Consider the following 22054-nt stretch of genomic DNA (forward strand, 5'->3'; position numbering starts at 1 on the left):
CAGGTTCGGGCGCAGCGGTCCTGTCTTGAGGACCACCGTCGACGTCCTCCAGTCGATGTCAGGGTTCCAAGTCTGCAGCCAGGGCATGCCGAGAAAGGCGTCGAAGCTGCCCAGCTGACACAGGGTGAACACCAGTCGCTCCTGGTGAGTCCCAATGCGCAAGGTCACTTCCTGCGTGTCGTCCTTGCTGACATGCCTGGTTCCATTGGCGAAGACAAACTCCACTGGGTACTGGCGTGGTTGGACGGCGATTCCATGGCGAAGGGCGTAGTCTCGGGACAGGACGTTCATTCTGCTTCCGGGGTCGATGAGGGTCCTAGCCGGCCGGCCGTCGATGGTTCCACGGAAGGTAAGGAGGCGTGCCTGTGATGTCACTGCATCCGTGGCTTGCAGCAACACCGCCTCCGTCTCGCCAGTAGGGCTGGCGGGCCCTACTGGCGCGTGCCGTTTCCCGACCGACGGTCGCTGGCGTTCAGCGGACAGTCGGCGGCGAGGTGGCCTTCGCGTCGGCAACGGAAGCAGGCGCCACGGCGCCGAAGCTCGTCGCGCTCTTGGTCAGTCAGTCGGCGGAGGGGGCGCTGGGCACGGATGGCGTCGATGTCCATGGCGCGGTCGTCGAACTTAGGTGGCTGCGTCGGGGGCGCTCCACGGCGGTAGGCCGAGTTGGCCGTGGTGTAGTTGCGATCGTAGCGTGAGGCCAGTTGGTAGGCCTGCTCCAGAGTGTCGGGTCCGTGGAAGGAGACTTCCTGGCGGGTGCGCGGCCGCAGTCCGTGGATGAAAGCTTCAATGCGGTCCAGGCGTGACATGTCGTCGATCTGCACCATCAGCTGTCGGAACTTGAAGACGTAGTCCTGCACGTTGCCGTCTTGGCGCAGTCGACGAAGTTGGTCCCGCAGTTGGCGTTGCTCATCGATGGTCTTGAAACTCGCGCGGAGTTGCTCCTGAAGCTCATGCATGTTCGTCGGAGCTGGATCGAGGCTGCGGTACCAGGTGAGGGCGTGCCCTTGCAGGCAGGAGATGGCAAGTAGCAGGCGCTGGTCGTCGTCGTCGATGCGATGGTACCTGACGAAGGTTTCCAAGCAGAACAGGAAGTCGTCAGCTCGTTCGCCCGTTGCACCCGAGAAGGTCGGTGGTGGTGGCCCGCGTGGTCGACCGGTAGATCGCGTTGGTCCTTGTGGTCCCTGCTGAGACTCATGCACAGCGTGGTTAAGTTGTGCCGCTTGCGCCATGGTCTGTGTAAGCACACGCATGTGCTCAATCATCTCGTGCCACTGTTCCTCCATGTTGCTGCTTGTCCGTGGTACGTGTGTGTGTGTGTGTCAATCGCTACCAAGTGTGACGGGACTGTGGTCGAGGTGTGTCGGTGGCTTGTTCTGTGTACTGATGTGAAGTAAACCAGGGAACAAAAGAACTGAACAAGGCACAGACAATCACGTGAGATAAGCGACAACAGGGTGCAGGGCAACACACACGTGCTAGCAGGCAACAAGAGGGGTGCTTGTGGTTAAGCAAGGGGGAAAACAAGAGACAAGGGCAACAGACGTAACACAGCATGCAGGCATGTGTCGTGCCGTCATCTTAGTTGATGACGGTACCGTGCCAAGGGCTCGGGATCGCCGCCGAGAGGCAAGCAGTTCCGAGGCACTGGGCACGGCGTGACACGACACAGGCAAACGCTACTATACGACACTCACGAGTTAAACATGACGTCAATCAGGCTAAACATGACATCAAACATTAGGAGAACAAAGAACATGCAAGGCAGTACGGTGCCGCGAAGGGCAAGGAAGGGAAAACAATGGGACACAGCGGGGCAAGGTGCAGGGAACGGGGAGACCGAGAGAGAGAGAGAGAGAGAGAGAGAGAGAGAGAGAGAGAGAGAGAGCGGCAGGGGGAGGCAGGCGAGCGACGTTACAAAGGCCATCTCCAAGCGCTTCAAGATGAAGGACCTGGGCAGCCCAGACATATGTCTCGGCATCAAGGTGCAGCACAACCGCAAGGCCAGGACCGTCACCATGAGCCAGGAGCACTACCTGCGCAACGTGCTGGAGAGCTTCGGCATGGCTGACTGCAAGCCTGTCGGCACGCCGCTCTGCACGGGCTACGTCGACAAGCCAGCCGACAAGGAGGAGCCACTCCCGGACGTGCCGTTCCGCGAGCTGCTTGGCTCCCTCCTCTATGCTGCGACGATGACGCGCCCAGACATCTCGGCGGCTGTCTCCATCCTGTCTCGCCGTATGCAGCACTTCGGCATGGACCACTGGAAGGCTGCCAAGCACCTTCTTCGCTACATCAAGGGCACCTTGTCCTACACCATCAAGTACGCCGCCACTGGCGACACCGGCAACGGCAGCACTGCCGACGGCGTGCTCTCAGCGTACTCGGATGCGTCGTTCGCCTCCGACGTTGACACGCGACGTTCCCGCACGGGCTTCGTCGTCTTCTGTTCCACGGGCCCCGTGTCCTGGAACTCCAAGCTGCAGGCCACCGTGGCCACAGCCTCCGCCGACGCGGAGTACATGGCTCTCGCAGCCACCGCACAGGAACTCATGTTCCTTCGCCAACTCCAGGCGGAGCTCACCGGCGCCGTCCTGTGCGAGCCCACGCTCGTCCACACGGACAACCAGCCGGCGCAGCGCGTTGCCGAACACGCCGCCTCGCGCATGCGGCACATCCTCGTCAAGTACCACTACATCCGCGAGTGCGTCGACACCAAGAGGATTGTGCTGAGCTACCTCGCCACGGAGCACATGATCGCAGATCTCCTCACGAAGATCCTCCCTCGGCCCAAGACGGCTCAGTTCTGCACGATGCTGTTCGACCAGCGTCCTCTGCCAGGCTGCCAGCCACGGGCCCGTCCTCATTCGGGTCGGTCGCCACGTCCTTCGACTCCGCGTCAGGACCTCTGAGCGGCCGCGCACCACAGGACACGCCTTCACTCGGGCCAGCCTTCCACAACAGGCTGCGCACCACAGGCACCAACCATTTTCTTAAACGTGTTTCACAACACACGCCCTTACTCACATCTCACCTACATCTGCCCATGCCATTCCAACATGCATGACATCACCATCACCATCAATCACGTTTCAGAACATCAACGCAACAGAGAGGTAGGTCAATGCGGGGGAGTGTTGACAGGCAAGTCCTGTCTGCTGAGTCATCATTGACCTCCCTTCTTCACGACACCACAAATTTGCATTCACCTCTCTTGTGTTCTGGAATGTTCACGTCATTTCCCTCCAACCTGTTGCACGTGCAGTGTTTAGCTTGTGTGATTGCTCGATGTTACATGCTCTTGCATAACACACCACATAACCACACAACTCTCAACAAACACTGCCACGTCACCACTTTGCGTTGTCGACAATTCTTGTCTTGTGCTCTGTTTCTTTCTGTTGGAGTGTTCATTCATCCTACATCCTTGTTTGCTTCACAACTCAAGTAAACACACACAACTTCCTCTTGCCAAGGCAATCTCCCACACAACACACAGCACACACAGCACACACAGCACACTCTGCACACACAGCACACACACACACACACACACAAGTCTCCAACAACAGCACCACCACCATGAACTTGCAACATTTACTACTCTTTTCACACGTCTTTCGTGACCGAGCCTTGTCGCAAGTCTTTCACAACTTCTCACACCTCATCCCAAATTACATTGCTCCGCAGTGTTGCATTGCTCTTAGCAGTATCCTTTGCTCTTGGCTTGTTTGTTGTCACGCTACGTAGCAACCCTCCTTTGTTTTGTTTTCGTTTTCCTCTGTCTAAAGCCCCTACGGCTTTTGCTCCCGTACTCGTGTTTCTCCCTGCTTGTTCTTTCTGTGCACTCGCTCATGCCCTTTTGTGCGAGTCTCTTTTGTCTTGTTCATTCTTTTGTTTTACTGTTTGTCTTCGACAACGACCACAGTACACAGTCCATGATCTTACAGTTGTAACACGACAGGTGTGTGTGTGTGTGTGTTTACTGTAGGCAAACGCAACAAACAAGAACACAAGGAGAATGAACAAGCACAACAAGCTGCTGCCAAATCAACTCGGGCAGCACGCTCAAACGAATACAAGACAAGTGCACACACAGAGTCAACAGAGCTGCCAAGGCGACATGGCAGAGAGTGCACGAACACGAACAGTCTAAACAACGAACAGCATGCATACATGCGCGCAGAGCAATGCCAGGCATGGCATGAATGCTTGCAGGCAAGCATACACAACAGACAACACTTCACAACACTACATGGCACGAAGGCATGGCATCCGCCAAGCATGACGGGCATGCACACACACACAAACACGGGAAGGAGGAGAGGAGAGGCAGTTGGCACACATGCATGCCAGCAGAGAGGAAGGAATGTTTGCAAACGGAAAAACCACAAAGCAGGTGTTGTTGGCAAACAAGACAAAACCACATGAGAAGGCAAATTAGGAAGGACTCAACACAAAACAGAAACTCACTGACTCTCAACAAGTAGGAACGGCGAGCGTGTTGTGAGCAAGGGCAACAGTAAACAAGTGACTTGATCTGAACAAAGGGGGACATAATGAATAAGGGGTGTCCCGAACGAAACGAACAAGGAAGAGTTGTTCGCGTTTAGGATGTGACGAAGTGAATGACATCACTACAAACACCCTCCCCTTTTTCCTTCCTTGTTCAGTTCACACAATACTCGTTCATTCTCCAACGAACGACTGGAATACAAAAGCAATTTTCACCAAAACACGCAACCAACGTAAGCGAAAAACATCAACCAAAACACTGTGACATGGTGTTGTTTCTGTGCCAGGCGCGAGTCAGCGTCCGCTAGATCACTTCTTGCAAGTTGTCCACACAGAAGGTCTCCGTGAAGTTGTAGCAGTTGAGCAGGCCACACCACGAGCAGTTGATCTGCAGGCCAAACGACCATAGGTAAGTAACAAGCCGTCAAAAGCGAGAGGCAAAACAAACAGCCACTTGAGTGGCAGGAAGGAACTTACGGGTAGGCAACAAACACTTCTTCCACACATACACACGTACATCCATCCATCCATCCATCCATCCATCCATCCATCCATACATACATACATACACATACACAAGGCACACACGAACCGTTCTCGTTGCCAACAGAATCGAAAGTACAGTGATGAGGGCGACGAGCCCGGGAAGGGCAATGAGGATCAAGGTCCGTTTGCGAGCCTGTGTGGGTACGTTCGGGAATCGGCGCAAGTCAGAAGGCAACAAATCGCAACCAAGGGCAGGGCACTCATGGGCGCACTACAGCCACAGCAAAGCATGCACTCCAAATTGCAGCACACGTACCGCGTCCCACTTGCCAAACGTGATGTAAGGCAAGAAGACAATCGAGCTGAGGATGCCAAATGCAAACCCACCCACTGCAATCAGAAACAACGCGATCAACAACGTTATTGGCGACGGGTGTAATTCAAAGGGCAAGGGCATGGGGTTGACAAGCATTGGGTTGTGGCACGCCCTGGCGAAGCGAGAAGTGGAAACGAGAGCAACAAGACGTACAGTGGGACCAGTTGTCAATGTACGGGAGAAGGCCGACGGCGAGTGCAACAATGGCGATGAGAAACAGCTTCAAAAACTCCTTCTTCGGGCTCTCGAGCAACTGCCAAGACTGGAACAGCTCCACAAAAAGACAGCCCAGCAAGCCATACAGGGCGGGAGAGGCCCCAGTTGACACCTGTGGCAAGATGGGTGCAAGCCACCACAGGAAAAAAAAAAAAAAAAAAACAAGTGCAAGTCAGCATTTGCTTGTGTCGTCAAAGTCAGAACGACAATGACACATGATGACAGTCACAATGCACGAAGTAGACAAACGTGAAGCATTCCACCGTTCACACCCTTGTTACACTCATTGAGAATGGTGGGGGGGGGCAAGGTCACGGTCAGCACGCCGTTTCTCCCGGCAGGCTCACCTGGTAGGGTGTAAAGTTCGCTGACACAAGGTAGCCGCCGATTCCAGCGAGCATGTAAATGAAGAACATGCGAAGCCAGCCGGCCAGCTGCTCACACCGAAACCCAAGAGAAGACGGGCAGTGAGCGGGTGTTGCATGCTCGACTTGTGGCAGAGAGTGTGACACGAAATACAATTACACACCGCGAGGCGCACCTTCTCGATCTCAACGGCGAAGCTGTGTTGCATCAACACAACGAAGAAGAGATGCACAAAGCCTAATTCCCCAACATGTGGGTTGCAAGTTCAGGTGTGGTGCATTCATTGTTGGGAGAGGGAAAGTTATGGCAGTCAGCAAGGAGTTCAAGCTGAAGTGACACAAAGTGGAATCACAAGTGGCGTGCTGCTGGTGCTTCGTATTGTAAGCGCGGCACTCACCGACGTGAAGGAACATGGCCAGGTACAGGCGATACCACTGGTCGGGCTGTCAGAGAACACGAGTGCCACGCGACAACACAAGGTAATGATGAGAAGGTACCGGTCCACGCACACGCGCGCTTGTGTGTGTGTGTGTGTGTGTGTGTGTGTGTGTGTGTGTGTGTGTGTGTGTGTGTGTGTGTGTGTGTGTGTGTGTGCGCGCGCAAGTGACCATGGCCGACTCAGTGTTCACCAGACAAGGCACACCTACCCTATCTTCGTGAAGGAAATTCACCAAGCCGCAAACACTCTGCAAGCAGGAGACCTGATGACCAAGGACACACAGACAGACACACACACACACACACACAACGCATACACAAACCGGGTAAGTGACTGAAGGCTGTTTGCGAAGGAGACAGACAAATTAATACACGATTCAGGAAACAGGAATACAATCAAGACATACTGCACATTTCTCCTGGTCACAAGCAAATGTGAACAACATGGGCGAATGGCTGATGGACAGAGTGAGCGACCCGCACCTGGGAGCAGAGTTCTGCATCTGGGTGGTAGTGGCCCTCCACAAACTCGCAGTACTGCTGGCTTTGAATTGAACAGTCACCAGCAAGGGAAGTGCAACAGGGACGGGCGCTGATGGTACAGGAGCAGCTTGGGTCCTGCGCTGATTCGGCGGGCTGGTACTCACAGTCTGGATTGTTGCAACAACACAAAACGGTCACTACCTTATGGACAGCCAACGAGCCACAACACCAGCAGACAAGAAACACACACATGCACGCACAGATAGACAGACACAGACAGACAGACAGGCAGATACAGACAGACAGAGAGGCATAAACGACAGGCAGATACAAGCACATATACGCACACGCAGCACACGGCTTACTTGGATACGTGGCAGAAGCGTTGTTGCGATAATCCTTGCAGCATTGAGGGCCACCACAGATTTTGCCAGGCTGTGCATACAACAAGTGAAAGCGTCCAGGCCCGCGAGGCCGCAGTGAGTGGAGAAAATGCAAGCTATCATTGTGGTTCCTGCCCGAGGATGAACAAGAAAAGAGACGCAAATTCGTAGCGGAAGCGTTGGGACGCACGCACAATGAAAGTCCGGAAACCCGTGCAGTCATCCGCTGAGGAAGAAAAGCAATTGCCGTCGGTCGCGCCTTGCTCAACGCAGCATCCGAAATCCTGCAGGCGTGAATGCAGTTGAGCGATGCTAACGACTCCACCAGAAACGCGCAATAGACATATGCACAGAGCTCTGAAAAAGCCGTGCATACAACAACAACACACACGCACATACCTGTTCTGCTTCTGCGATGGGCTCAACGACCTCCGTGTAGATGCGATCGTCGCGCCGCATGCAGGGCGTGAATTTGGCGCCCATGAGCACGAGCGCCGTCGGTGATGGGCCTGAACGCACACACGTCGACAAATCAAACAGGCTTGTCAACGGCGATGGGTGCACAGCATGTTGTGCGCAGACCCTCGCAAAAACGAAGAGAGGGGGGGGGAAGGGGCGCAGAGCAAACGCCGTCCTTCCTCATCCCGCGTTCCTCATCAAGCAAACCCACCAATCCAGAAGTTGGCCTCCTGCTGATAGGATGCCTGAACCGGGGTCCCATCAGGCCCATCAACAGATGCTGTTTTTGTTTGGGACTGCGCACACGTAGGTGGTCAAAAAGACAACGGAGTCGTATTGTGAGCAAGCTCACGGCCGCCACGACTGCAATTTTGTTGACACACACATACATACCTACGCCCACACCCACACCCACACCCCCTCCCACACCCACCCACACACACCCACACCCACACCCACACACCCACACACACACATTGTTGAACACGAACGCGCACGCGCACCTCGATGCCAATGGGAGCGAGGCCATAGACGAGGACAGCAATGATCATGACGGCAATCTAGAGGCAATTCATCAGCGGAAGTAGCGGAGAATCGCGATGCATGTGAGCACAATGTCAACGCAGACAGTATGCACGCCACCTCTCCTTCAGATTTTGCTGGTCCAACCTGGCAAAACGACATGTAATAAGTGAAGAAGGGCCGGTGCTCGCGAATGGACGCCACTTGCTTCTGCAGGCGGGTATTGAAAGTATCAGCAGCATCTGTTGGTTTCATGCGGCTCTTCGCCCTTGCACGGCGCTTCCTGTCCGTTCCAGTCCCGCTGGCCGCCGGTGCGTTCGCCTTCGCAGCAGCAGCGCCTGTGGTGGGCCGTGCCCGTGATGTGGATGACGCTTCTGCCGTCGTTGTTGCGCGCGGGCGGCGACCAGCCGGCTGTGCCCGGCGTGGATCAACAGCCACATCGCCAGTCGCAAGGGCTTGCTTCTTACGTGGCTCACGCTGCTGCGGCCGCTGCTGCTGCTGCTGACGAGGATGATGATGAGGAGATGGGGGTGGAAGCGGAGACGTAGACACAGACAGACAGACAGACACAGACAGACACAGACACAGACACAGACACACAGACACAGACACAGACACAGACACACAGACACACAGACACACACACACACACACACACACACAAAACAGACACCGACAGCCCAGTTAGCGCGGGCAATAATGTGAGGGTACATGGTACACGGGTGGATGGAGCAACGCAGGAAACACAGACGCTACCAGCAATTACAGCAATGCGAGCAGGGCGGGCAATGTGAACCCACCGGGGGACGCCTGGCGGCAGCGGCTCCTGCGGTGGTCACGGCGCGGGCGCGGGGGGCGGACGCGCCTGCCTTTGTCTGGCCGCAGGCAAGTGTCAGTTGTTTTAAGGCAATGGTGCGTTTGTATGTATGTATGTATGTATGTATGTATGTATGTATGTATGTATGTATGTATGTATGTATGTATGTATGTATGTATGTATGTATGTATGTATGTATGGATGTATGGATGTATGGATGTATGTCTGTATGTATGTATGTATGTATGTATGTATGTATGTATGTTTGTATGTATGTATGTTTGTGCGTTTGTGTGGAAGTGTGCATGTCTCACCGGCTGAGGGCGCGTGGCGGATGGCTGTGCAACTTGCCTGACAATGAAAATACAGCACGTTGTGTTCGTGTGAGCTGGTGTGGTGATGGGCAAGGAAGTCACCGCAACCATCACATGTCCGCTCAAGCGAAAGTGTGAGCAAACGGCAGGAAACGTACAGCCAAACAAGCACTCACTTGGCTGCCTGCGCAGCAGCAAGGCCGGCGCGTCCACGCGAGGGATCGGCACCAAACTGGATCAGGCCTGCACCGCCAACCGCTCATCCGCACGCGTGAGCAAACTACACACGCAAAGTGCACTGCAGCCAAAACACAAACATCTGCTTATTGATGGGTGCAGCTCAAAAGTGCAAGCGTGTGCATCGCTGCTTACCTGGGCTGCTACGGTTCTTGTCCTGCTCATGGGACTGAGGGGGCGAGTGGTGCCACGAAGCAAGTTGAAACAACTGTCAGTTGCACCAAAGCACGCGTGATGGGCTTCAACATCGTCCGTATGGACCCGGGACAACACAGAAGCGCGCGCGCGTACACACACACACACGCACACGCACGCACACACACACATACACACACACACACACACACACACACACACACACACACACACACACGTACGCGCACACACACACGTGCGCGCGCAAACACCAAGACACGTGACATGCGTGCGTGACAATACCGCTGATCCTGGTGGGGAGGTGGAGGACACAGCACGCATCTGCAGTTGCTCAGACTGCATGGACGAGCGCGAGGGCTGTGACAGCAGATGGCCAAGATGGCACAATGACGTGAGAGCATGACACACACGTTGGGTGTGGGACCGAAAACACACACACACACACACACACACACACACACACACACACACACACACACACACACACACACACACACACACACACAGGGAGACATCGAGGCATGCAGTCACAGAGAGGCAGACATTTTGACATGGACACATAAGTTGGGGGTGGGACATACAGCCTGGGAGCGCCGGCGAGCCTTCTTGATGGTGTTGCGCAGTGCACCAGCAACAAGGCGGCTCACAGGCATCAAGTCGTCCGGCTCAGGCTCCTTCACGGAAAACACGCGCTGCAAACACACACACACACATACACACAAAATGGATAGTATGCGTAAGCAAGCGCTGTGATTCAGGTCTGTGAGTGTCTGTGCAAGGCAAAAATCTGATTCATACCCGCAGGCTGCTGCGCTTCGACGCGTTGTCTGGCAGGTTGTCGTATGGGTGTTCGCTCTCTGCATTGGGAAAGGAAGGCATGAGGGTTGGAGCAAGGGTAGGTGCCTACAGAGGGTGCATGCAGCACATGCGTGAGACACGGGTACAGCAACATACAGCAAGCGTCAAACATACGTTCCGTGACCGCCGAGGAATCCGACAAATCCTCCTCAAGGACTGTAGACGTGCACACGAACATGCCCGGCGTGGGTGAGCGTGAACTGTTAGATGACACTCCACTGAACACAGAGCCAAGGAAAGGAGGACAAGGGGGAGGTAGGTGCCAGACAGCCACAAGACCTGTGCTTTGTTGTGAAGGCTCTGCAACTTGACCTCCTGCAAATACGCACACACACACACATACAAACAATACACATCGGAACCCCGGCGAGGAAGGCATGTGAGCAAGCCAACAACAGAACCTCATCTCCGTCCCTTGCACTCCCGGCTTTCGTTTCTTCTTACAAGGGCAAGACTGCCTTTCCTACGCAAGTTTCATGTACGACTGAGCTGACCTGAGCGATCCACGCTGGCAGATGCCGCAGCGGCACTGTGGAAGGTGGTTTCTTCGATGACGTTTGGTGGTGATCCAGGCGTGCCCTCCACAAGCACATTTGCATCCAAAGTATCTTCATCTTCATCCTCAACAGGAACATCCTCCTCCTCTTCCTCTGCTCCTTCGTCGCTTTCCATCTCTTCCTCTTCGTCCTCATCATCCTCATCCTCATCCTCTTCTTCCTCATCTTCGTCACCAAACACATCATCAGCCGTGCCGTCGCCTTCACCCTCTTCTTCATCCTCGTCACCGAGATAAAACTCTTCCCACCGCGCAAGCTGGTCGTCATCGGAGACGCCAAAGAACTGCAGTGTGCACACAGACAGGCGCGTGCAAACCGGGGAGGGGAGGGGGTTAAGCAACTCGTCGATACATGTACATGCACCGTTGTAGTGCCACCATCGGCGGGATTGACCGCACAGGTGGGAGCGTAACACGCCAACTCCATGTCACACGAAACTTGCTCTGTGCGTGCGTGTATTGTGTATGCGTATTGTGTATGTGTAGTGCATGCGCGTGCGTGTGCGTGTGTGTATGTGTGCTGAAATGTGTATACCTTGGCGACGCCGGCCTTGAACTTGGAGGCAAACTGCGCCTCTTTCACAACGCCAAACATGGACTTGCGCGACCTGGTCACCAGCCACAGCAGTCATCCTTTGTGAGAACGGAGGCGTTGCAGCTCACAGAAGAACAGCAACTAACGCACACACACACGCACACACACACACACACACACACACACACACACACACACACACGCACACACACACACACACACACACACACGCACACACACACACACACACACACACACACACACACGCGCGCGCGCACACGCGCGACGCGCACACATACATACACACATATATATACACACACACACATACGACACGCACAGGCCATATTCGACCGCGACTTACGATCGGCCGCTGCTGGCCTGGCTCGTGGCCTGGCTGGCGGCACGGCGCCAGAGGGAGCGGAGGGTGGAGGTGGAGTGGCGCTTTCGTTGCGCCTCTTCGTCCAACTCGTCGTCATCGTCATCGTGACGAACAGCGTCAGCGATGATGGCCGCCGCCTCTGCTGCGTCCTCCTGCTCAGCACGGCGTTCCTCTGCCATGGATACCGTGGCGGCCGCGGGCGCATCGTCAACATCACCACCGTCGACGTTGACCACAGTGTCGACTGCATCGCGCTGCTCCTGCCCGTGCGTTGGCTCCCACTGATTCGTGCTGCCAGCCGCTTCTTCGACCTCCTCCTCGCCATCGTCGTCATCATCGACAACGACATCTTCGTTGGCAGCGGCGTCCATGACAATCACGCCCGAGGGCGTCTTGCTCACGGCGGCGGGGCCCTCACTGTCCGCGACCGCAGTGTCTGCTGGCGGTATGCGTTTCGTCGGCTGGTACGTCAGCGGCGAGCTCGTTGCAGTCTCAGCAGCCACGCCAGCCCCTTCTTGTTGCTGTTCTTGCTGTTGCTGCTGCCGCGGCTCATGTTCAGCGTGCTCCAGGGTCACGGCTGCAACAGGTGCTGGCTGCACATGGTCACGCTTGTTTTTGTCCTTGCCGACGTCATCACCGCTGCTGCTTGAGCCGCCATCAGAATCGCTCGCGTCGGCCTCGTCGTACAGCGCAGCCTCCATCGTCCCCGGCGCCTCCCGAAGCGGCGGCAGGCTGCCTGAATATGCACACACACATGTGCAATGCTGGACGTGAGCGCCAATCACACATGTGCAAGTACTGTCTTGTGTTGGAAGGTCGATTCTCAGACGCTTACTTTGCGATGTGACGTTGTTGACGTTTGGTCGGGGGCTTGATGGCGGCTCTGAGCCTAAGCATGAACATGGCGCGAAGCGCGCAAGGCACCGCATACAGCTGGTGAGTTAAGGCGCGCGGTGGCTTGCGGCATCAGTGCGCACGTTGGAGATGCGATTCGTCGGCAACAACGCAAGGTTCATCATGGGGGGACCACAAACGACAGACATTGCGGTCACAAGGCGCACCGCACCTTCTTCGATGCTCAGGTATGACTGCATCGACCCCTGGCGCTCGAGGGAGCGACCAGGCTGGTCCGATGCTGTGGTGGTTGGCATGCAAGATGGGTCATTTGAAGATACAGGGATATGTGAGCGAACACAGAAATGCAAGCCAACGCTTCGCGTTGGCATCGCTTCGACAAGACAAGCAAAACACGCTGCCCGTGCAAGTTGGAGACCAAGCGTACCCAATTGACAGCACAACACAACACAACGAGAACCACACGCATTGATAAAGAAAGTTGTACAGGCACACACACACACACACAGATAAAGCTGTCCAGGCACAGGCACATATGCACGCAAAACCACACACACACACACACACACACACACACACACACACACACACACACACACACACACACACACACACACACACACACACAGATTAAGCTGTCCAGGCACAGGCACATATGCACGCAAAACCACACACACACACACACACAGAAACATACTGAACCAAGCGCCAACATACAGGTATTGAGCTCGTCAACGTCGATGCTCGTGTCTGTATCGTCGTCTTGGGTTGGGCTGCGTCGATCAGCGGTGACCATGGCGTGCACTTGCGCACCACCAACAATGTCCGCACCGGTCGGAGTGTCGTTGTTGTTGTTGTTGTTGTCGTCGTCGTCGTCGTTGGCGGTGGAGACCATGCGTCCGTCCCTGCTCTCCTCAGCAGCGTCGGCCTCGTCGTCGCTCGGTGACATGTAGGCGTCGTCTGCGTCTGCCGCATCCTGGCGCCGCTCCGTGCTGTCGGTTTGCCCGTGTGGGAAGGGCGATGCCGGCTGGCTGCCGCTCAGTCGCGCATCCACTTGTTCAAACGACACCAGCTCTTCCTCTGCGTCGCCATGGTCTTCAGGCTCATTGGGAGGGGTCTCGTTCTCGAGTGTGCTTGCAGTCTCCACTGCGTCCACGTCCAGCTCGTCGCTGTCGTCATCAGAGCTCTCGCTGGCCTGCCTGCGCTCTGCAGGTGGCGGTGCCGAAGCCGGTTGCGCAGTTGCTCGTGCATCTGCGTGAAGCGTATCGTGGCTGCCAAACCCATTGAGAACCTCCGTGGGGTGATCCTCGCCCGAGTTGGCATCTGGATTGTCTTCTTCGTTCCCTTGATGCGATGGAGACGTGGACGCACTGGCCTCAGGTGGTGGCTGCGTCGTTGCTTCCTGCACACCCGGTGTCTGTGTCTGCGAAGGCGCAGGGCTTTGGTGCGAAGCCACACTCGCGCGGCTGCTGCCACTGCTGCTGGTGCCGGGTGAATCCCGTTGAGACGCTGCTTGTGCGCCCTCATCGCTGATTTCAGATGCACGGCTGCTCACAGAAGACCTCGAACTGCCTTCCGCCGTGCTGCTGCTGGACACGTCGTCAATGGCTGGTGCACCTGGCTGCTCGAGTTGTTGCTGCTGGTCGTGAGCAAGGTCAGCTGCTCCGTCTGCCTCCTCCTGGTGCGGTGCTGGTGGTGATGGCGGTGTTGCCATGGAAGGCTCGGCATCGAGTGGGTCCGATGGCGGCGCGTCTTGTTGTGGGTGCTCGCTTGGATCCATGATGACGTCGTGAGATGCTGACAATGGCAACAGGAGATGCTGACGATGGCAACAGTCGTGAGTTGACGTATGTGAGACGAGCCGATGGTCCTTTGTTGCCGTGTGAAGCCAATCACAAAGCACGTGGTATGCTGTGCAGTGCTGTGTATGGTGTGGTTGCTCGCTCGTCCTGGCTCAAGTTCACGGCGACCGAGGAGAGTGGGGAGGTAGGTAGGTGGAAGAAGAGAGAGATATCCTGCAGATCCAAGCAACAAGATGTTGGTCAAGCAGGTGGGTGGGGGTGTGCTTTGTTGTCGTGGTTTGGTTTGTCGTGGAATGATTTGAATGCTACGCTGGATTGTGGTTTTTTTGTGGGATGATTTGATGCACATCTAACAGGTGGTGCAAAAACGGTCAGCGAGCAAACAGCACAACAACAATGACGAGGGTGGATGCGGCGTGGGTTGAGGCGGATGAGGATGGCTTGCCCCGCAGTGAGACGTTCAGTGTGTCTGAGCGGCGGCTGGGCCCAAATGGAACGGCTGTCATGTCCTGGTGCCCTCGCATGGACCTCTTGGCCATCGGAACTGCAGCAGGCAGGGTGCGTCGCCTTGTTTGTTGTGTTTTGTGCGCGTGTCCGTGTGCATGTGCATGTGTTTGTGTGTGTGTGTGTGTGTGTGTGTGTATGCGTGTATGTATGGGGCTGTGTGTATGTAAATGTGCGTGTGTACGTGTGTGTATGTATGGGGCCGTGTGTATGTAAATGTGCGTGTGTACGTGTGTGTTCGTGTATGTGCATGTACATGAATGTGTACTTGTGTGTGCATGTGCGTGTATGTGTGTGCTTGTGTGTGCCTCGTGCACTGTTCGCCCTTCTGTCTCTGCCTCTCTGTCTCTGCCAATCTCAGTGTTGCACACCACTGTGACCCTTGCCCATCATCCGCTTCCTCCTCTCTTCTTGTACTTCTTGTACTTCTTGTTCTTCTTGTTCTTCTTGTTCTTCTTGTTCTTCTTGTTCTTCTTGTTCTTCTGCCTCCTTCACCCCCTTCGCTGCTACGCAGGTGTGCTTGTATAGGCACATCTGGCAGCGGGTCTGGACGGTGCCACCCGTCGAGGACGGTGTTGCTGTCACGCACCTTCACTGGCGTGAAGACGGCAAAGTGTTGTTGGTGGCGTACGGGAATCAAACCGCCAGGCTGTACGATGTGGAAAAGCCAACTCTACTTCACACCCTATCTCTGGACGGGAACGTTACCTGCTGCGACTGGCGAACACACCAGGTGGTGACCCCCCCCCCCAAACCAACATCACATCAGCCAATCTATCTCAACAGCAACAACACCAGACAGACATGCCACTGTGCGTGCGTGCGTGCGTGCGTACGTGTGCGTGCGTGTGTGTGTGTGTGTGTGTATGTGGATGTGTGTATGTGGATGTGCTTGTGCGTGTAATGGCTACAGGGAAAGCGACACAGGCACACAACCACTTTTCATGTGCACTTATTACAAGTCACATCTCGCTTCGCGCATGCACTGCCTGCAATACGCACACCCTCTCAAGCATGCATCACGCACACCCTCTCGAACATTCATCACGTTCACCCTCACACGTTCACTGTGGTTTGTTTGTTAGATCAACGTACGTGACGAGAACGGCAGCAGAAACAGCAGCGGTCGCACACAGCAGGACGAACCTCCTCTGCGCATGCTGAAGCCAGACAGAGCGCCGTTGACCCTGCGCCGCTTTGCACCAAAGTGTGAACCCAACCAACATGCTGTGTGTGTGTGTGCGTGCATGGCTGTTTGTTTGCCTGTGGCCATGGGTCTCTTTCTGTCTTTCTCTGCCCCCCTCTCTGACTGTGCTTCTTTCTTCTTCGTCTTCCTGGACACGTGAGCAAGGAGCGCTGCCATTGTACCCCAGCACATCTGGTGCTCAACTTCAGCGTGACACTTCCATACTGGCTAACTAGCACGCACACACACACACACACGCCAACACACACACATACATACACATGCACATACACATACACATACACACACATACACACACACACGCCAACACACACACACGCCAACACACACACACACACGCCAACACACACACACACACGCCAACACACACACACACGCCAACACACACACACACGCCAACACACACACACACGCCAACACACACACACACACACACACACACACAGATTTGAGGTGCCATCAACGGTTGAGGGCGAAGAGTTTGTGGATGACACCGACCCCGCCGCGGCCACAGATTCGACATTCAATCTCCTCGCTGTGGGCACAGGTGGGAGCAGCGTGGTTTGCCGACAAACAAACAAAACCAACAAACACATACACGCACACTCACCCACTAAGAGATGCAGACACAAGGTGCGTCACTTGTGTGTTTGTCTTTGCAATTTTGTCTAGACTCACCATGAACAACCGTCTCGACACACCCCAACATCACATGCCCTGACACGCCAGACGCCGGAGTTGTGCTGCTGTTTGGTTGCGGTTTTGTGCTCCTTGGTCACTTCAATTGCTCGGAAACAGGTTTGGTCTGGCCCCTGTACTTGCTGCTGTGTATTTCAAACTCCCGTCGTGGCCGTATGTTCGCCTGAACTCCCTCACACGCGCAGACAGAATACGCACACATATAGAGGCACAGACACAGACACAAACACAAACACAACCACAAACACAACCACACACACAACCACACACACACAGACACACACATACACACACAACCACACACACACAGACACACACACACACACAACCACACAAACACACACACACACACACACACAACCACACAAACACACACACACAACCACACACACACACATTCTCTCTCTCAAGCCGTTCCTGTCGCCCCATGTGCTGCGTCGTGCGCTCAAACCTGCAGATCGCGGAAACATTCGAGGTTTGTCGCTGTCGTTTGAATCTGCATCTCTGGCCATCACCCACGACGGCGCAGACAACAACATCGTCACCCAACAGGTCTCCACCACCACCACCGCCGGGCTGCCCATTACAAGGAATCTCACGGCTACCGTGACCTGCCAGTGCAGTCTGTGTGATACTTCTCGACTGCGCGCACACACTCACCAGCTCCCCTTTCTCCCTGTCCGTCTCTCTGTGTCTCCTCCTATCTGTCTCACTCACTTTGCGCTGTGCATTGCATCCTCTCTGAAATGACATTCATCAGGTGTCACTCGAGGGTGTGTGCAGCAACGTAGAGGAGATGCTCAGCTTCTGCGTCGTGCAACGTTCTTGTTCTGCGACTATCAAGGTTCGACACCAACATGTACTTGCTGTTCCTGAGTCTTTGCATCTCCGAACCAGCAACCCCCAGCGCACCCTGCGCCATTCATTTGTTCTCTGCAAGTCTCCATTGAAGAAGACAGCGCTTGTTGTTCACTCCAACATGCGTTTCATCTATTTCTGTGCCAAAACTGTCATCGCTTGTAGTATCTGGAGTGCACACTGGAGTGCATGAAGGCCACCTGGCACTCGTTTCTGCTTGACCTCGACGACAGGTTCTCCGCCTTCCTCAGGGACACCGCGGTAGGCACGCCATGCATGCTGTATTTTCTCTTGCGAAGGGAACTGCGGTTTCCACCACATTTGCCGCGACTGGGTGTGCAGGGTGTCGTTGCCATGTTCATCAACAACATGTTGCTGACGAATTGCACGTGCTGTTGTGTGCTTGTCTATACGGCCCTCTAGCCTGGGGTGAAGCTGCACGATGAGCTTCTAGTTCTCCTCGTCACGGGAACAACGCAGAGGTACCAAAGCCACAACCCTGTCGTCCAACCAACCACACATACACATACACATACACATACACATACACATATACACACGCACATTGGAGCTTTGCGCATGGTTGTCTGAGTTGGTTCGCGATGCCTCGCCATATGCGCTCGTCGCGACTCACCCATCCACACATGTGTCGCATCCCGTGCTGCGCCCTTTGTGTTGCGACTGCGTCAGCCTTGAGCTGCAGGCGTTTCTGACGCGGGAGCTTGGGCGGCGGTCGCTGCAGAATATGGTCACCGAACTCAGGGACTCCTTCATTTCCCTGGAGGAGGTACTGTGCTGTCGGCGCATGCATGCGCAGACACAAAGGATGGGCAGCCCAAGCAGACATCACATACACACACCACGTCAATCATGCTTCGGTCCTCCTCATTTGTGCTCTCCTCCTCCTCCTCCTCCTCCTCCTCCGCTTCCTCCGTTGGGCGACAGCAGAACAGGAGTAGAACGTGCTGTCTTGCACGCCATGGCCGACACCGCACCAAAGGTGACGATGGGCGTCTCTTGACATGCCTGTGCCGCCGTTGTTGTGCAGTGGCCATGGTTCCTCACGCAATGTGTGTGTGTGTGTGTGTGTGTGTGTGTGTGTGTGTGTGTGTGTGTGTGTGTGTCTCTCTAAGATCCAGGCCGCAGCACGCGTACCAGACCAGTACCGCTAGAGTAAAAGTGAGGCTGTTAATGAATCGAAGGAACCCGCTCTTTGCTAAGACGGCGCGACGGTGGCTTTCGAAGTGTGTTCTATGCCTTCCCTAACCTCAATACCTAGTGTGTGTGTGTGTGTGTGTGTGTGTGTGTGTGTGTGTGTGTGTGTGTGTGTGTGTGTCCGCTGTTGTTAGGGGTGCACGGAGGAGGCATTGTGGCAGGTTGTCAAGGGCACCGTGGAGACGCCCGCGCCGTCCAAGTTCGATGTGGCGGCTGCACTCATGTTGCTCGAAGACGAGGTTTGTATCGAAGACAGAGCCACACACACGCACACACACACGCACACACACACACACAAGCACACACACAAGCACACACACAAGCACACACACACACACACACACACATATATATATATATATATATATATATATATATATATATATACATACACAAGCACACACACATACATACACACACACGCACACGCACACGCACATAGACGCAGACACACGCACATAGGCGCAGACACACGCACATAGACGCAGACACACGCACATAGGCGCAGACACACGCACATAGACGCAGACACATGCACATAGGCGCAGACACACGCACATAGACGCAGACACAAACGTTGCGGTGCCCATTTCTTCTTGCCCCACGACATTGCCAGTCACACGTCAATGCCCGCTTACTTGAGACCCTCTCAATGTATGTTTAGGGTGCAGTTGTGTGCGATGAAGGCACAGGCATGTACAAGCTGAACTGCCCGGCGGGCGATGCGAACTTGAAAGAGGTTGAGAGGGTGGTGGGCACGTTGGGACGCCACGTGCTGGAACAATCACTCGTCGACGTAAGTCATCCGTTTGCATGTTGGTTTTTGTCCACGCACTTTGACTTACAACACACGCTGACTGTGTACAAACGTTTACGTGTGTGTTTGTGCGTGCGTTTGCTTTGCTCTGGTCGTTTGGACAGTGCCTTCCTCCACTACAGACTGGGCTGCAAGACGTGTTGACGGAGAAGCAGACGCAAGTTAATGCGCATCTGCAAACCCTCTCCTCCCATCCTCTGGGCAGCAGGTGAGAGTTCCAAAAAACTGCGACTTTGGTATTGGCGCCACACAACATGGTCAACGCCTTTAATTGTTTTCAATTAGAAGTCGGATTCTGTGTGTGCGCGCGCGCGCGCGCGTGTGTGTGTGTGTGTGTGTGTGTGTGTGTGCGTGTGTGTGTGTGTGTGTGTAGAAACAAGTGAAAATGTCACGTTTTTGGTTCAAAGCTGTTTTGTGAATTCGCTGTGCGCTCACTACGTTATCATTGGGTTGATGGCTCTGATGAGTGCCAGCACACCATCTGTTGTAGGAGCACGGGCGTGTATGTGCGACAGCACAGAAGGTGCGTGTATGTATATATCCCATGGTCGCTATATGATCGTTGTTCGTTGTGAACGGCGCGGCGCCCCTGCGAATGGGCAGAGAGAAAGGGCGGAGGCGTCTTCCTGAACTACATCTCATCGTGTACAACTGTGTGTGTGTGTGTGTGTGTGTGTGTGTGTGTGTGTGTGTGTGTGTGTGTGTGTGTGCGTCTTGTCCATGTGCGATCTCCACCAGTGCACCGCGTGCTGCTACTCTCTGCAACGCAACACGATGTTGTCGTTCTCGAACAAAGCGGCAGCGATGATCTTCGCGCTGCACGTCTGCAGTTTGGCGACGACATTGCGGTGCGGCCCAAGCTTTAGCTCTACTTGTGCTGGAGCCATGGATGGAGAGAGCGAGAGAGAGACAGAGAGACAGAGAGACAGAGAGACAGAGACAGAGACAGAGACAGAGAGACAGAGAGAGAGACAGAGAGACAGAGAGACAGAGAGAGAGAGTGTGTGTGTGCACGTGTGCGTGTGTGTGCACGTGTGTGTGTGTGTTTGAGGGCGAGTGATGACCGTGCTGATCCAATTGTTGTCGCCTGCTACTGTGATGTGTGCATTTGCACGTGTTTCCTCGCGGTCATTTCAGGTTTTGGCGGCGCAACTCTATGACGACGATCAAGTGGCAGCTGTGATTCAGCTTCGCCAACGTGCGTGCACAAGTGCATGCATGCGCTTGCACATGTGTGTTTGGTTGCGCGTGTATGCGTGTGGATGCGAGGAAGGCCATTGCACGCGCACTTGCGATCACCAGCAACTGATATTCGCAATGTTTCCTGGACTTTTATGTTCTGGTGCCGTGCAGAGGACCTTGTCTTCTGTCTCTTTGAGTACGCGGAGCATCTGGAAGCCATCACCGCTGACGACCTTCAAGGCCTCGACTCCCTCGACATTGCATCACTCGATGACGTGTCATTCCGACGCCTGGTACAACGCTTGTCTCCTCGTGTTCTGCTCTCATGTCGTCTTTGCCGTGCTGGTCGTTGTGTCGTTGATGCGTCGTTGTTCTCTTGCCGTGCTCTTACAATTCATATATTCATATGTTCTTGTGTGCATTGCGTATGTGTTGTTGTTGTTGGCCAGACGACGTTGCCGTCACCGTCGGTGTCGCTCGCAGTCGGTGCCGGTCGCCAACTTGGTGCCGTCTGCTCATCCAGGTCAGGGCGCGTGTCTGTGTATCTGTGTGTGTTTGTGTGCGCGTGTGTTTTTTCTGCCATGTGTTCTCAAACCCTGCCTTCTCTTGTTTGCATGCAGGGAGCACTTTGTGGTGCTTGATCTTGGCGCTGACGATGAAGACGATGACGACGATGAGGAGGAGGACGAAGAAGGCGATGAGTCCGAATCTGACGAGTAGACTGCAGTTGTGTAGTTGCGCACGGCGAGCTTGTGTAATTGGACCTCTCATGCCCAGCAATAAACAGCATCGGACAACCTTGATTGTGTATTTCTGCTG

General features: G+C 54.9%; 4 protein-coding genes across 4 annotated transcripts; 2 read left to right on the top strand and 2 right to left on the bottom strand.

Annotated features, from left to right (window-relative positions):
- Nucleotides 1–58: 58 nt before the first annotated feature.
- On the bottom strand, nucleotides 59–1283 carry PTSG_11842 (uncharacterized protein; the record flags this gene model as incomplete). The annotated part of the gene is made up of 3 exons (XM_004996565.1): nucleotides 59–106; nucleotides 133–434; nucleotides 461–1283. The coding sequence occupies 3 exons, from the start codon at nucleotides 1281–1283 to the stop codon at nucleotides 59–61; spliced, it is 1173 nt and encodes a 390-aa protein (XP_004996622.1).
- Nucleotides 1284–1798: 515 nt separating this feature from the next.
- PTSG_11843 (uncharacterized protein) lies at nucleotides 1799–2909 on the top strand (the record flags this gene model as incomplete). The annotated part of the gene is made up of 2 exons (XM_004996566.1): nucleotides 1799–1818; nucleotides 1892–2909. The coding sequence occupies 2 exons, from the start codon at nucleotides 1799–1801 to the stop codon at nucleotides 2907–2909; spliced, it is 1038 nt and encodes a 345-aa protein (XP_004996623.1).
- A 1797-nt stretch (nucleotides 2910–4706) lies between these two features.
- On the bottom strand, nucleotides 4707–15049 carry PTSG_02140 (uncharacterized protein). The gene is made up of 30 exons (XM_004996567.1): nucleotides 13669–15049; nucleotides 13163–13231; nucleotides 12932–12985; nucleotides 12079–12832; nucleotides 11715–11787; nucleotides 11118–11463; nucleotides 10903–10938; nucleotides 10738–10779; nucleotides 10564–10622; nucleotides 10347–10457; nucleotides 10048–10122; nucleotides 9745–9778; nucleotides 9549–9615; nucleotides 9373–9409; nucleotides 9042–9116; nucleotides 8389–8742; nucleotides 8223–8279; nucleotides 7931–8015; nucleotides 7660–7769; nucleotides 7455–7544; nucleotides 7243–7312; nucleotides 6878–7044; nucleotides 6604–6657; nucleotides 6354–6399; nucleotides 6132–6193; nucleotides 5938–6024; nucleotides 5528–5702; nucleotides 5315–5388; nucleotides 5105–5191; nucleotides 4707–4900 (listed from the first exon to the last, which is right to left on the bottom strand). Exons 1-30 carry the CDS (start codon nucleotides 14729–14731, stop codon nucleotides 4817–4819), a joined length of 4497 nt encoding a protein of 1498 aa, XP_004996624.1. The 5' UTR covers nucleotides 14732–15049; the 3' UTR covers nucleotides 4707–4816.
- Nucleotides 15050–15127: 78 nt separating this feature from the next.
- Nucleotides 15128–21955, top strand: PTSG_02141 (uncharacterized protein; the record flags this gene model as incomplete). The annotated part of the gene is made up of 19 exons (XM_004996568.1): nucleotides 15128–15311; nucleotides 15772–15990; nucleotides 16343–16464; nucleotides 16911–17011; nucleotides 17194–17262; nucleotides 17621–17715; nucleotides 17924–18007; nucleotides 18187–18282; nucleotides 18445–18503; nucleotides 18712–18808; nucleotides 19371–19475; nucleotides 19901–20032; nucleotides 20158–20261; nucleotides 20569–20576; nucleotides 20792–20901; nucleotides 21191–21251; nucleotides 21407–21528; nucleotides 21685–21758; nucleotides 21856–21955. The coding sequence occupies exons 1-19, from the start codon at nucleotides 15150–15152 to the stop codon at nucleotides 21953–21955; spliced, it is 1920 nt and encodes a 639-aa protein (XP_004996625.1). The 5' UTR covers nucleotides 15128–15149.
- Nucleotides 21956–22054: the final 99 nt, after the last annotated feature.

The sequence above is a fragment of the Salpingoeca rosetta genome, assembly GCF_000188695.1.
Source record: "Salpingoeca rosetta unplaced genomic scaffold supercont1.5, whole genome shotgun sequence".
Taxonomy (NCBI): Eukaryota; class Choanoflagellata; order Craspedida; family Salpingoecidae; genus Salpingoeca; species Salpingoeca rosetta.

Bases quoted from the DNA above. Each gene is read 5' to 3' on its own strand.
- PTSG_02140 (XM_004996567.1), bottom strand. From the start codon at position 14,731: ATGGATCCAAGCGAGCACCCACAACAAGACGCGCCGCCATCGGACCCA. The intron at 11,788-12,078 runs GTAAGTCGCGGT...GCTGGTGACCAG, and splicing joins CAGGCCAGCAGCGGCCGATC to GTCGCGCAAGTCCATGTTTG. The intron at 9,779-10,047 runs GTATTGTCACGC...TCGCCCCCTCAG, and splicing joins CCTCCCCACCAGGATCAGCG to TCCCATGAGCAGGACAAGAA.